Genomic DNA, 14601 nt, shown 5'->3' on the forward strand with positions numbered 1-14601 from the left:
GAGATGATTTTTAACATTCACTGTCCAAAAATGTCAAAACGTTAGGCTGTGCAACTTTGTCATTTGTTCACCCACTTCCTTGGTCAGGCCCTCCAAGTTATGGCATATAGAGTGTGTGTAAAAAATGCAGCCGCCGAAGCCAGTAGAACAGTTCCATTGCAGGAAAGAACATTTCTCGGCTTGGTTGCAGTGATTCCCTTCATGTACATTTCATAAATAAATAAAGACTCCTTATAATTCACACCATGGTCAAATTGCCGGCATTTGTGCTGCGTATGAATGAGATGGGATTCTATGTATCTAACAATAATGTCCCCCTTCTGTTTGTAATGTTTTATGACTTTGTCCATAACAAGTGACTCTGTATGGGTTCGCTTTAGTTCCGGACCCATCAATACAAATTAAATGCTGTTGGAAATCAGTGTCCTAATTGGCCATTTGTGAATTATATTGATACAGTTAAACCGACTAACGTTTCTTACTAAGTTTTCCTCCACCACAAATAGCGTCTATGAACTGTTAGATTTTGCCACTGGCGTTTGAAAACCCAGTAATAGGCTGTAACAGTATCTACTGTTACAGGTCTTCTCTAACCAATACGCTATTTAACTAGGGGTAGTCAGTCAGTCAGTAAGAGACATTCACTCTTCTTAGCCGGCTCCACTTACGTGGAGAGACAAAAACTTTCTCTTGGTGCACAAGCAACACAACACAGGTACTAGCTTATCTACAAGTACCTCTTAGGCAAATCCTCTTTTCACTCAACCTGTTACTCTATATCCATCCTACTCAATAGAAATCTGCACTCTAGTAGGTACCTCACACGGGTATCACACTTCCTTTCTCATTATTTTCAGTTGTCTGCTGCCAATAAGTGGAAGGAATTGCAGAACACTTTCCATTACTTATATCTTAAAAAACAAATTGTCTGATCTGATTTCTGAACACTGCCCCAAGCGCCTTTTCCATGTGTATTTTCAATTGTGCTCAAAAGTTTGCATACCCTCGGAGAATTGATAATATATTTACCGTTTGTAAAGAAAACATGATGTGCAACTGTGATTTGCACATCATTGCATTCTGTTTTTATTTGCTTTTTACGTGGCGTCCCCAATTTTTTGGAAACGCTGTTGTGTAGTATGCCAGATTAGTATGTGGATTGGCACGCATATAAGGTCGGTGTTGCAAGCTGCTCACACATTTCTGTTCCCAGATGCATTTGTAAGTTGTCTTCCAAAATGAGGTGCTAAGACGACCACGTTGCTAACCGTGTCCCTGAGACGACTGAAAAATAACTAGTCGCGATTTGATGTTTGCACTGTAGATTATAATAATAGCTAGCTAGGCTAGAGAGTTTGCTCACATTAGCATGCGCTCCCGATAGTTAGCAATATCAAGTATTGACAAAAAAGTACTTTACCACAAAAAGGATGAGATTTCTCAAAGGCTGTGTCTGGTAAGCCCACTTTATTGACGATGTTTCTTGGGTTGAGTGAATGTTAAATTCGTCAATTAAAAAATTTGATTTTAAAACCGGTGTTAAGGACCTCCGGACGCTTTAGGCGAGAGAAACGGTCTGCCATGTTTTTTGACTTATTGTTTCCGATAGACCAACACTTGCATATGCAGCTTCTCATCATGTTGACATGGTTGTGAATTAGGCATAAAACATCAAATTCCTATAATTTAACTGGTGCCAAAAGCATTCATTTTAACACGTATTTCCTATTAAATCAGCAGTTATTGCTTGGTCTGATGACTTAAAACATGCTTATTCACAAAGGATGCTCATCAGTTTCAAGCAGAAGGACCCTGAAGCAGGAAGGTATACGCTCTAGTTCAGACAGAACCATTTCACATTTTAATTCCTACTTTGCGTTTTTAACAAACGCTCAATTTACTATTCATGGCTTACAAGTAATTATTTTTGGAAAAGTCAGTGTTATCCCTTATATGTGAATGTAACTTGGATTCACAGTGATATTAAAAACTTTCACATCTAGGGGTGGAGAAGGGCGCCATCTACTGTTTGACAGGAGCAGTGAATAGTTCCAGGAGAGTAACACTTGAATGAAGTCTTCTCAGACGTCCTGAGGTCAATCAGTCAATCAATCAAATGTATTTATAAAGCCCTTTTTAAAACAGCAGTTGTCACATAGGGCTTTTACAAAAACAACCTTAAAAACCCCAAGGAGCAAACAACAGTAGTGTTGAATTTCACTGGCTAGGAAAAACTACCTAAGAAGGCCGAAATTTAGGAAGACCCAGGCTCAGAGGGGTGACCAGTCCTCTTCTGGCTGTGCCGGGTGAAATATTAAGAATCCTATTGTAATAATTAATAAATGCATGTGAGCAAAGTCCAGAGTCTATTTAAACTTAGACCGGGTCAGAAGCCTGACCAGATGGACAAGGACAGGGACAACATGGGGGAGGGGGGAGATTTCAGCACAGTGGCGGCTGAAATCGTCAGGTATCGTCTTGATCTGCAACACAACCAGGAGGACTTTGGACAGGGACAGCAACGGGCCCCCCAAACCAGGTACTCCGCAGGTGTGGACCAGAACCTCATGTCCTCCTAAAGTTTAAAACGAGGAGACTGGGAAAATTCAGAAAATGCATTCCTCATATAAACAACGAGAACTTAGTGGGGAAGGAGAACTGACCATTCTGTACAAAAATAAGGGATTTAATAGAGATTGTTGCCTGTTTAATCAGACAGCTCTCCCAACCATGAAGTGTTTGCCAGAACCTGAGTGACCTGCCACAAGGGGCTGCTAGAATGCGAGGAGGTAAGGCAGCCCTAAGCAACATCCACCCCACCAAGAACAGAAGTGTTGCAATGGAGACGCCTTTTGCTGACCTGTTTCTTCCAGGACCACAGGCCCAGTTTTCTGTGTGACTTCACAATTTTCTAGTGTTTTCTAATCCAAGGAGGATCTACCCTTCTGGTGGTGTTATATATCAAAGAGCATTTGTCTGTTCTCTATAATGATGTCCATCTCCAGATTCTACATTATAAACATGCTCAAAAATACCATGATACAAATCTGAGGCTCCATTGAGCTAATAATTCACCTGTTATTGCTGAGACCACTCAAGGTTGTGAAGACTTAGGCTTAATCTCTGTAACAAATAAACAACATTATGAATAGAAAATCTGAGTGTATTTTATGACGGAGATGTACTCATTTATCATAGAGGAAATTAATTGCGTATTTGCATTCTTTACTGAAGCTGGTGATTTCATGATTAAAGCCTATTAAGATTGAGCAATGTTGCGCATCTTCACCTTTCCGGTCTTCAAAGGTTTAACTAAGAGTACGTGCGCCCTAAAGCGAAAGCCTACGCAACAATTTCGTGTCATGTGTAGGTTTGCAAAACCGTACAGCTGGTGTGTACTGACAAACTCCCATGACGCTAGGACACTAGGAATACCCTTCAGGCTATTTAAAACAACCTCCCGCCCTGCTTCCTTTCGTGAACTCATGGTTATTCTAGTTATTTATTTTTTCAATACTGACTTCGCTGATAGCCTACCTACAGTTCATTCACTTAAGTTAGTTGTGGTTGGATGTAAGAGCGTCTTTTAAATAGCTAAAATGGAATAATAAAAACTAAAGTAACAAAATGTGGGACGTTTACAGGTCAATCTGCCCAGAATCAAATAATTCTTGTGTCATTTTGTTGTAATTCACAGAGGGAATAGTTAGTGAGGGTCATACATAAATCCTTAACTTGACCCACGTTTTTTGCGTTCCGATGTGCTGAGGTTTTACTGACTAGGTGTGTACCCGATGACGCACCAGGTGAAAGATATATAACGCCTAAAGACACGTACTGAGCTAGTATAGACCACAAACGAACAATGGATGAGAATCAGCAGAAGTCTGTTCTTAAAGAAGGATTCCTAGTGAAGCGGGTAAAATTTGCTAGACCGTTATACGACATAGAATGTTGCTGCTGAATATTATTAATGTTAAAAGCTGATCAAAAAGTAATCTATATTTATATAACTTTTCTTATTCTTACTACAGGGACACCTAGTTCACAACTGGAAGGCTCGCTGGTTTGTGCTCATGCCAGATACGTTGATGTACTACAAATTTGATGGGGGCAAGAGAGACTCATCTCAACGCGGAAGAATATTGTTGACCGAATGCGAAATAACGTGTCCGTTTCTGGACTTTGACAACCGGCCGGTGAGTTAACTACACTTTTACCTGTTAGTTGGTATTTAACTTTCTATAAGCTGATGGCCATTAAACATTATTACAACAGCATTATATTAAGTATTCATTATCAGATCAGAAGTACCTTACTATATTCAGAACTAAATTCTACTGTGTTTTTAGTAATTTAGAAGACCATATTATACAGAGCGACTCATATTACATAAATTTGTTCTATACACGTTGTATTTGTGGCAGTTGGAGGAGATGGGATTAATTAGTCATTTTGAAGCTGATGATATGAGGGTCAGATTGGCTATTTTGCCATGACACTGGGGTTATCACCTCTACTCTTATGATAAGGGCCTTTGATCTTCAGTGTCCTAAAAGAGTCAGAACTTAATGGGTCATAATGTAATATCCCATGAGAAAGATGACATGTTATACAAGGCAATGTCACGTCTACTGCCCTGGGGTATTGGGATTTAGTCTTTAGGCTCATCCATATTCGGGAGCAAATCAGTTATCCTCTGCTTCACAGCACACTTGACCGTTTTTAGGTGCCGTTGGTTTGTCCAATTATCAACATTTCAAGCTAGCTTTGGGGTGAGCTTCTGATACCTTCTGATAATTACGGGTTGAACATTAGAAAAATGTGTGATTGAATATTCATGCGATTGAATATTTGTTTCCTTGCAGAATACTCACCAGACATACAGACATGTCATCATAACCAGAATACTCTGTACATATTTTTTACATGATACCGTTTAACCATGAAGCAGTTTCACACCGTTGTTGCGAGCACAGTGTTTTCAAAGGTGGGATACATCGTCATCATCTTGTGGGTGTGGTCTTCAGGAACTAATACCCAGGGATATTCTCTGTGTTTCCTTCGTCCTCAGCTGGTCTTCAAGCTGCGGACCAAGTGTTCAGCTGAGCATTTCCTGGAGGCGTGTTCTCGCGAGGAGCGGGACCAATGGGTAGCGGACATCCGTGCGGCCGTGGAGAAACTCCGCCCAGCAGATTCGTCTCCCTCCAGCCAGCCTAAGACCCCTGTACCCGGGTCATTACAACTACACGATGTCAGCCTGAAGTAAGACACATAGACGCCTTTGCTGAAAGACTTCCCTCAGCCGGTGTTGCTTGTGAAAATGACGCTATTACAGCCAGACGATTGGTTAGAAAATCCACTTCAGTGATGTCATTCCAACGTGTTTTTCTGTCTCAACAAGTCCATTCATCACATGATTGAGGTCTTCAGTTAACCTATATGAATGTAGCTAGCATTGCTGGTTAGCGGTGAAGCCGGAGGGGGAGTGGCTAAAGCTGACTATGTGTGTGTGTGTGTGTGTGTGTGTGTGTGCCCCCTCCTCAGTCAGGTGGTGGACTCCATGTATGATGTCCACAGTGGCATCAAGCTGTCCAGCCACGCAGAACAGGCCATCACCCACAGAAACTGCTTCACAGGTGAGACCGTCTGACCCGCGCCATGACACACGCAACACGTGCCACTCAGCAGACATCTGTGATCCTAGCGGGAACTGAGTCTGCCAATGGAGCAGCCCGACGGACGCCGTTGCTTCGTGTGTTGTAGATGGATGGAACGACAGTGGTGCTTCATGCTGAGGTCCATTGATGTAACACACTGCCCCCCCCCCCCCCCATCTCCCTATCCTTCTCTGTCCTCAAGGTTCTGCAGTGGTGGACTGGCTGATGTTCAGTCAGCGGGCTCTGACCCGTGTCGAGGCCGTGACCCTTGCCTCGGCCATCCTGGAGGAAGGTTTCCTCCGGCCCGTGGGTCTGAGGAGCTTGGAGGCCCAGCGCATCCATGAACTCAGCGAGCAGTTCCTGGACGATTCCACCGCTCTGTACGGCTTTGTAAGTGACTGCCTGGTCCCTGGCTGCGATACCCGCTTGGCTTCGTGAAGGCTAACCGAATGACCTGCGGGGTGGCTTGTTGACTGGTTTTCTTTCATCCATTCACTCCCTGCTGTGGGTTCCGTCTGCGTGTTATCCAGATGTAGCGTGTAACCGCCCTTCCTGGTCCGTGTGTCTGTGTCGCCCCAAGCAGGCAGAGAATTTTAAAAAGAGAGGAAGTGTGAAGGCGGACACGTCCCCGTCGAATTCAGAGCTGAGCGGGAAAGTCGTCAAGAGGGGCTATCTTCTGAAACAGGTGAGGAAAATTCCCATCCCACCAGCGGTTGGCAGTTTCCAGCCCAAACCCACCCCCCTCCCCCCGCCCCCTCGTCCCGTCCCCCCAGTACAGTGCTGCTATTCTCTGCGTCACCTGGGGCGTGTTGGTTCAAGCCCCCTCTCCTTCTCTGACACAGGGACACAAGAGAAAGAACTGGAAGGTCAGACTGTTTGTGCTGCGCTCAGAGCCGGGGTACCTGCACTACTATGACCCCAGTAAGGTGAGAGTCTGTTGCGTCGCCCTGCGTGTGATCCTGATCCTAGATCTGTAGCTGGGTGGACCCCTTCGGAGTTATCATCACTCACTCTGTCTGTCTTCTTTGGTGGTGAATGACCTCATGTTGTTTGTGTTGACATCAGGATGACGTCAGTCCAGCGGGAGGGTTCTCTCTTCGAGGCTGTCTGGTCTCTGCTCTGGAGGATAATGGGGTTCCTTCAGGTGAGTCACACACACGCGCACACACACGCACACACACTAAAACAGTCAGTCAATAAATCAGTCAATAGGTAGCTGTTCTCCAGCAGAGGTGTGGCTGATAAGAGTCTGGCTTGCTGCCTGTGTTCAGGAAGGCACACCTTGGCAAATGTTTTCCTGGGAAAAGAAATGCAGGTAGTGTCTCCTTATCTGAGGATGTTGTTTAGTTACTAACAAGCAAGGAGCAAATGGGAGAATGTCAGGGAGCCACTGTCCGTTCTCAGGTGTCTTCCTCTCTTCCTACCCTCAATTCTAACTCCTCATGTCCCCTTCGTCTTGCTCTCTCCATCATGCCCACTTTTCCCACTAGGAGTAAAGGGTAAAGTACAAGGAAACCTGCTGAAGGTCATCACTCAGTCAGATGCCCACTACTACATCCAAGCCCCCAGCAGACAGGAGAAGATGGAGTGGATAGAAGCTATCAAGGCACACAGCTAGTGTTGGACATCACCTGGACACCTCGATCCTTGAAGAATATAATGTGTGAACTTAGTTAAACTGGCATTAACTGTCAGAACCTGACGAGGAATGCTTTGTTTGTTTTTTTATTCAACCACAGATTATTGATTTGTCTTCAGTGCTTTAGGTCAACCGTTGGGTCAACTTTGTGTTTTAACTTTGATCTGAGGTTATACATTCCATGAATGTAACAATATACAGTTACGTTTGGAATAATCGTAAACATGTAAATAGATTTATAATTTGACTCTGTTGTTTGAGTGTTGAATAATGTATGTTGTGTGAATCAATTTCAGTACTGTGTGTGTGCGTGTGTGTGTGTGTGTGTGTACATGTAAATCAGTAGTTATGTAGTTCAGGTACAGACACGTAGCCAGTGCTACTTCATTTCACAGCCATCTGGTTGAGGTTCAAACACACTGTGACCTGTGGGAAATAACATCATGCTTGCAGCCAGACCAGACCAGACCTGTCATCCATAAACACACTACATTGCTTAAGTATTCATCCCTCCTTGGACTTTCACAATGTGTTGCGTTTCAAGTGCGACTGAAGTGTATTTAATTGTGTTTTTTTAATTTTATATAAATTATCTCCTCAAAATACTCTGTCATGTCAAAGTGGAAGAACAATTCAATGAAAAATAAAACGCTAATAAACTTTGATAAGTATTCATCTCCCTGAGTCAATACATGTTGGAAAACTCCTTCGGTAGTGATTACATCTGTGAGTCTTACTGGGTGATGCATCTTTAAAAGCTTCGTAAACATGGGCTGTGCAATATTCAGCAACTCCTAATACAATTCTTACAGTTCGTCTGTCAAGGTATTTAGGATCATGAATAGACCACCATTTTAAAACAAGTCCAGACAGGCCACTCAGGAACATTCAAGGTATGCTGCAACATTTTAAATAAACAAATATACAGACAAATATTCCAAAACCCGCCCTCTGAGTAGCACACTAGTCTAACCCACAGCCTCAGTACAGCTGATTCACAGCAGCCGGGGGTTTCCGACTCCAGAGGTTCAGCAGAAGGCGACACAAACTGGCTCAACACTGCCCCGCAGTGGATGTTGGATAGGGCTTTATGGTCTCGCTGCACTCTGGTTCCGTGGGATAGGGTCGAAAACCTGCAGACTTTATCGTGGTCGTTGACCAGGGACTGTGCTGTCCTCAGGCGAGTCTCTCCAACACTTCCTGTTTGAGCTAGTTGTGTATCTTGGCTATCTCGTCGTAGCGCGACGTTCACCCGAGGTGACCCCTGTGACTTGTCAGGGCGCATTTGGCCTTGATGTTGTTACTGTCCTGCTGAAAGGCGAGTTCCTCACTGTCGTTGCCACCACCACGCCTGAAAATACGGTGCCGTTTCCTGTTAGATTTATTCCAAGTAATTTCATCATCAATTATCTTGTGAGGTGAACCAGAGCTGTGGCTCATTAATGGGGGGGGGGGGGGCATGAGGAAACAACTAGCAAACTTGTCTCCTGCCTGCCTGGTTTGCTAGGTCTGATTATTTGTCTGGTTTGCTAGTTGTCTGGTTATTTGCCTGGTTGGCTAGTGGGCTGGTTATATGCAGAGGTGTCGCACAAAATTCTGGGCCTGTACATAGGCGGTCTCAGAAGGCCCCTCCCCTCTTTAGTCAATATTCAAATATTTTCCGAGGGCCCCTCTACAGGTTAGGGCCCTATATACTTAGTACCCCTTTCCCCCCCGGTCCAACGCCACTGGTTATATGATACAACTTGAAGGACACAATAACATAGATCTGTTAAAAAAAGTGAAAAGAACTGAAACGTTTATTATTGTAATCGATACAATGATTAATTTCAAGTATAATGAGGTTCTGTCCTACAGACGCACCAAAAGTAGAATATAGATGCTTACAGAACTTGATACTGGGCTAATATTTCTGACAAGAACTAACACCAAAGGATATGACATGCATTAGTAGCTCTGTAGCTCTAAGCAATGAGCTGGGCACTGTTCTGTACACGGGAACATATTAAAGACATTCTTGCTTCAGTGGAAATGTTGAACTTCTTGCACTAAAGGAGTGTTCAGAGGACCCTTAGCAGCAATCTCAGTTCTCTTTTGGATGTGTTCTGGCAAAAATCTGTCTGACTTGGAGATGCAAGAAATGTTCTGGGTTTAGATCGCTCAAACTCTCTGTTCTCCAGGTTTGTCTGTGTTCTGCCGCAACAGATGGGCATGTATTTTGCATCACAGTCATCAGACAGATGTGGCCAAATGCAGCATTGTTGATTTTGATATTTAATATCTCATCGAAAATAGTGTTTTCCCAATGGCAAGGTACTGTAGCATAAAGGCCATCAAAAATTTCAAAAACAAAATATTTCCAATCATTTTGTTTTTTTCTTGTAAGGATATCCATCAATCTTGACAATTATATTGACTACATTCAGTGACTGTAGTCTAAATCAGGGGTTGTAAAAATCTCCTCTTGGAACCACAGCCTTTCCATGCACATGAACAATTCCACAGCTAGCACACATGATTTAACCTGTCTACTAATCATCAAGCCCTTGTATAAGTGGATCATGTTCGAGGCTAACACAAATGCGAAACAACCGGGGTTCCCTGAGGACAGGTTTGAGAACCTCTGGTCTAAATTAACTAGTCACAACCCTAGCAACAGATCTAGTGAAGGCACTTGTCTCGACACACAATAATTAAGAAGCACGTGTTATTTGTTGCAATCAAAAGTGCCGAACACAAGGATCGAGTTATTACCAATAATGTCCACCAATCTTCTACACTAATACCCTGCCCGCCTTTAACAAAGTCCACTACTTTGGTAGCTTCGCTCAGTCATCCTGGCCCCAAGCTGCAACACCAGGTATAGAAAAGTAGTGCACTATATGAGGGTTGGGGTGTCACTGTGGACGCCCCCCGGAGCGCGGTGCCGGTTTAGGCCACCTTGGTGAGCAGCAGGTCCCCGGAGACTCGCAGGGCGGTGAGGGAAGCCAGCGGGGACACGCGGTGACTGAAGCCGCACAGCGGCTGGCCGTCCACCAGGATGCGAAACTGCTGGTGTTCACACACTATCTCCATCTGGGGGATTGGGAGGGGGATACAGACCAGAAGAGGATCGGACAGACAGGGGGGGAGAGATGTTGTATATTGGCCAACAAACTGCAGTGAACTGTGCAGTCCTAATGCATGTCAAATAAAATCTAGTTGGAAAACATTAATAAATTGTGTTTTTAACTGCTGAAAAGGATGTTATTGAGGTCTTTTCAGCAGGTCAGAGGTCAGTATAAGTTGGAGTTCAGGAATGACACACTTATTACCAGTTGTTGTAGAAATATTTCCTGGTTGTATGTGGTTAAAAACACTGTCCCACTTACGTCTGAATGCAGTTAGTGTGGGCTGATTGCAGCATTAAAAACAAGTCTAGATCGGTAACTCTGAAACCACAGACCTCCTAATTCAGAGCTTTTTCAAGGCAACCGTGAAAAAGAGAATTACCGAACCCAGAATTCCACAACTCAGAGATTATACTAAAGCTCAAACCTACTGACTTTAAGACCACTGATGTGATCATTTTAGATATCCCAGTGGTTGTGAATGCTCCGTGCTACATGTGGTTCGTGAGTACAGGGCTGATCTGCTCCTGGGGATCCACCCACGGGATGTAGGGATTTTCTCCCACTCCAGACACGACTAACCTAGCTCTTATCTAGTTAGTTATCAGAATTAGGCAAGGGTTGGAGTAAAAAAACTACAAGGCAGCACCTTTCCAGGATCAGTGTGGAGTAGCCCTGGTTTGGGCTCTGAATTACATGTGTACAATCCTCAGATTCAAATGTATAGTTCAGCTTTCTTTTACACCTGCCCCGTAACTGCCCTGGCGTAACAGAACGGTGCTAGCTCAGCCCCCGTTTATCACCAACTACTGGTTGCACAAGACCTAGGCGAATAGAAGGGCATAACCCTGGCCAGAGGGGTAAACACACAACGTTTACAGGGCTCTAACTGTGGACTCACCTTAAATGGCTCACCGGCAGCAAATGGGAAGTAAGCCAGAGTGTTTTCTGAGGTGCCCCAACTCCCGGCCTGACGGGCATTACGCTGGATCGCCTTGTTCTGGAAGTTGACCTTCATCTGCAAACCCACGTCTCCCTCGGAGTCCTCGTCCACAGGGTCACTGGACAGGGACACCACCATGCTGTACACAACACAGCTCAGAGTTCAAAGGGGCAAGTACAAAACACGCTGGACAGAAATGAAGAGAACAGACTCAAGTGGATGAGTACCGGAGAGAGAGTCCAGCAGACATCAGGTAAGGATGTTTCACGCGGCGATAGGTCGCCTAAAGGGCTTAAGATCCCAGGTGAAACAAATCTGGGGTCCAGTTCCTGACCGAGGCAGTTTGCTCAAATCATGTTTGCACCCCCCAAAAATCTCCAGGTCGGAGGGGTTGGGTTAAATGCAGAAGTCAAATCTCACCTGTCCGTTGCGTGTAGACGGACAAATGTCCCCTTTCTCGTTTTTACCAGGATCACCTGCAGATGCCTTCAGCATCCTTTATCATATTCTGACCACCTCACTACACTGGAGCCATTTACCATTGGTTGGCCTGTCGCGATATGCTGCTTGCCTGTTTTTTCCCTTGAGCACTATAGGAGTTGAATAACTTATTATTATTAACAGGATAGTGGGGAGATACAGTAGAATGGAAAGATAGAACAGAGAGATTGAACAGTGACAAAAGACAGTGAGCTATTTGACAATTCAACAAGCTTTGTGAATACAGTAGCCTACTGTATTTGGCCAATGGGGCTGAATAACTTAGAGCTGGGATCCTTCATTTTCACAATAACAAAGCAGTATTTTGGGTTCTGATGGGGGACAACAATTTGACTAAGCTCGCTAGGAATGTATAAGTTATTATTTTTCCAAGTAGTGACCTATCGTGGTCCAGCGTTCAAAGCCACTGCTGAAGCATGGGTTGAATCCAGCCCACTGTTCCTTCAAAAGATATTTCTGCTCCATCATTCCCCATTGTCTAATAAAGCAACAAGAAAGCCTTTAAATACATGTAAAAAGTATTTAAATAACGAACCCCGCATTAGAAAGTAACCTTTATTATAAAGCACGCAAAATCAACAATTTGGTTAAACCAAATAACTCGCATTTTAACTGATACTGCTATTCTTTCCAAAAAAGGAGGGATAAATGGTAAATGCCCAAATAAGGGGGCCTTGATCTTATCTTCTCCCAGAAGAGCTGAGCTCACCAATCCTTCACGGAATCTGACGTTTTCCCACGCATATTTTAAGCTACAAAGAGAGTAGAAAAATGGGCATAAATCAAGAAGCTCTTGTAATTCCGGTATATCTTCCATTATATAATATCATTTTATATATGGTACCATTTTTTATTAATGTGCCCTTATATCATATTCTATACTGCATTATTCTATTTTATAATTTTCTGTTTTAGCCTATTCTATGATTTTCTATCGTGGTGTCCTAAAATTGCTTTGCTTAGAGTCTTGTATTTGGATTCAATTAAGATCTTAACGGTGTGATGGGCTGAACAATCCTCCCATTGTCCCAGTGCATGCCGGTCGTGGCCGTGGACTTGCAAATGTGAAATGCATGCACAGTCCATTGATTAATTAATTAAACACATAGATAATGTACATTATTGGAACAGATAGAAAACAGGTGTGTCGCTCAACCTTTGGGGCTTCTTGTTAATAATTCCCATGACAACCAGTCTCATCGTGGGCCGGAGTCCACCTTTAATTTCCCCGACATACTCCTCCTGAATGACATAAAATATTGGCTTGTAATAAGGCTTCATGCAACAAAAAGAATATATTCACAGATAACACAAAATTAAATGACTAAACGGCAGTATATGGACGTTTATTGCTGTATATCCGTTTTAAGGTATTTCCTTGAAATAGCTGATCAGTCTTAATAATAATGGTATCCTTATTTAAAATCCTAGGAATGCTCAGGGCAAACTTTAGCATTTACCCGCTGAAACACGGCATGAACAATTCCCTACAAAATATTATATTAAAATAAAAAAACGGATTCACTAGGCTATAATTTAATGATAAGAAGAACAAACGATTTGATAAATCTATTAAATTATTCTGTGATATCTTATCAAAAAACGAATCCAACTGCAGCAGTTGAAAATGAAATTGCAATCCAAACAAAAATATAAGAAGAACCGATAATAACTCCGCTACTTACATTTTCTTTATTGTCCTTTTCTGCCATTCCCTTTTCCATTTCTTTGAATGTGAGACAGGTTGGAGCGTGATGCCAGCAGGGACCCCGAGATAGTAGCCTATAGTAGAATTGGCAAACCCCGCCTTCTGGTTGTCATAGAGACAGCTAGGCTCCTGCCGAATAAATGGCGCTTGAATGATGAAGGTTATCAAATATTAATAAAAACACCCATAAATAAATGTAATTAGGATGCGTAATCCCACCTATCCAGTGTGACCCTTTTAATCCAATTATATGACATTTAAAATACAGTGGCAAACAAGACTAGTCTCAACGGAACAAGTCAATCCTGCTTACAGTTAAATTATGAAGAAATACATGAAATTCAGGATTCAACCAAACCCAGCAACCAATATAATTTCAAATAACAGAGTGTGTAAATGACAGCCGCACATTCGCATACGGAAACCTAACAATCCAGGTATGAACCGGTATGAACAGTAGCTATAAATATTTATTTCCATTGGCTGGCAGTTCAGAGAAAACTCCCATCATCCAATTCTTTGATTTTATCAATAGGCGTTTTTCACGAGCAAAATAATTAAACTTTTATTTTTAAAAAGATTGTGATACTTTAGTGAGAAGATGTAGAAATATTTGCATACTGCTGCACAAAACGTGGGAGCGATCTATTTTAACCTTTGAACCGCGAGCGCCAATCAGCTGATTACGTCACGTGACATCACTCTCATGGCCACTGTGTGCACGCAGCATAACAAGTCGGCAGAGGAAATACCAAATATTAAAATCTTCTAAAAAGTAATACATTCTACTCGGGAAACAGTAAGTTCATGTGTTTGAGTTTTTCATCAAGCGATTATTTAGTTGTTAGTTGCTGTAAGCATAAACAGTTTTCATTTTGCTTGTAGTTGGTTACATCTTTGATGAAATGACAGTCCGTCTGACATTTAGCTGTTCCTCGTTATTTGGATGTGTTTAATAATTAGCTAATGTCTAATAATGTTGTCCATTGTTGAATCGCTCTTCATTAAAATATGCACAAACCTTGTTGTATAAAGTGTCG

General features: G+C 42.8%; 3 protein-coding genes across 11 annotated transcripts in view; 2 read left to right on the forward strand and 1 right to left on the reverse strand.

Moving 5' to 3' along the window:
• Positions 1-1201: 1201 nt before the first annotated feature.
• On the forward strand, positions 1202-7970 carry plek2 (pleckstrin 2). Of its 4 annotated transcripts, none has more exons than XM_010879424.4 (9): positions 1202-1456; positions 4035-4199; positions 5075-5265; positions 5548-5639; positions 5863-6050; positions 6241-6345; positions 6503-6586; positions 6726-6804; positions 7151-7970. In XM_010879424.4, exons 2-9 carry the CDS (start codon positions 4077-4079, stop codon positions 7276-7278), a joined length of 990 nt encoding a protein of 329 aa, XP_010877726.1. In that variant the 5' UTR covers positions 1202-1456; positions 4035-4076; the 3' UTR covers positions 7279-7970. The 4 variants fall into 4 exon arrangements, with proteins under 4 accessions (XP_010877726.1, XP_019910025.1, XP_010877724.1 ...); XM_020054466.2 differs by lacking the exon at positions 1202-1456 and adding an exon at positions 2699-2789; XM_010879422.5 differs by lacking the exon at positions 1202-1456 and adding an exon at positions 3326-3919.
• Positions 7971-9075: 1105 nt separating this feature from the next.
• Positions 9076-13684, reverse strand: si:ch211-10a23.2 (GLECT and Gal-bind_lectin domain-containing protein). Its single transcript, XM_034297243.1, has 4 exons — positions 13539-13684; positions 13010-13095; positions 11311-11491; positions 9076-10374 (listed from the first exon to the last, which is right to left on the reverse strand). The coding sequence occupies exons 1-4, from the start codon at positions 13575-13577 to the stop codon at positions 10231-10233; spliced, it is 450 nt and encodes a 149-aa protein (XP_034153134.1). The 5' UTR covers positions 13578-13684; the 3' UTR covers positions 9076-10230.
• A 584-nt stretch (positions 13685-14268) lies between these two features.
• Positions 14269-14601, forward strand: part of zfyve26 (zinc finger, FYVE domain containing 26) — a 29039-nt gene continuing 28706 nt past the window's right edge. For all 6 annotated transcript variants that reach the window (XM_020054236.3, XM_020054239.3, XM_013137575.4 and 3 more), the window contains exon 1: positions 14269-14360. The gene's annotated coding sequence lies outside the window, so the exon portion shown is untranslated. The remainder of the gene's footprint in view (positions 14361-14601) is intronic.

Source organism: Esox lucius, chromosome 15 (assembly GCF_011004845.1).
Source record: "Esox lucius isolate fEsoLuc1 chromosome 15, fEsoLuc1.pri, whole genome shotgun sequence".
Classification (NCBI taxonomy): domain Eukaryota; kingdom Metazoa; phylum Chordata; class Actinopteri; order Esociformes; family Esocidae; genus Esox; species Esox lucius.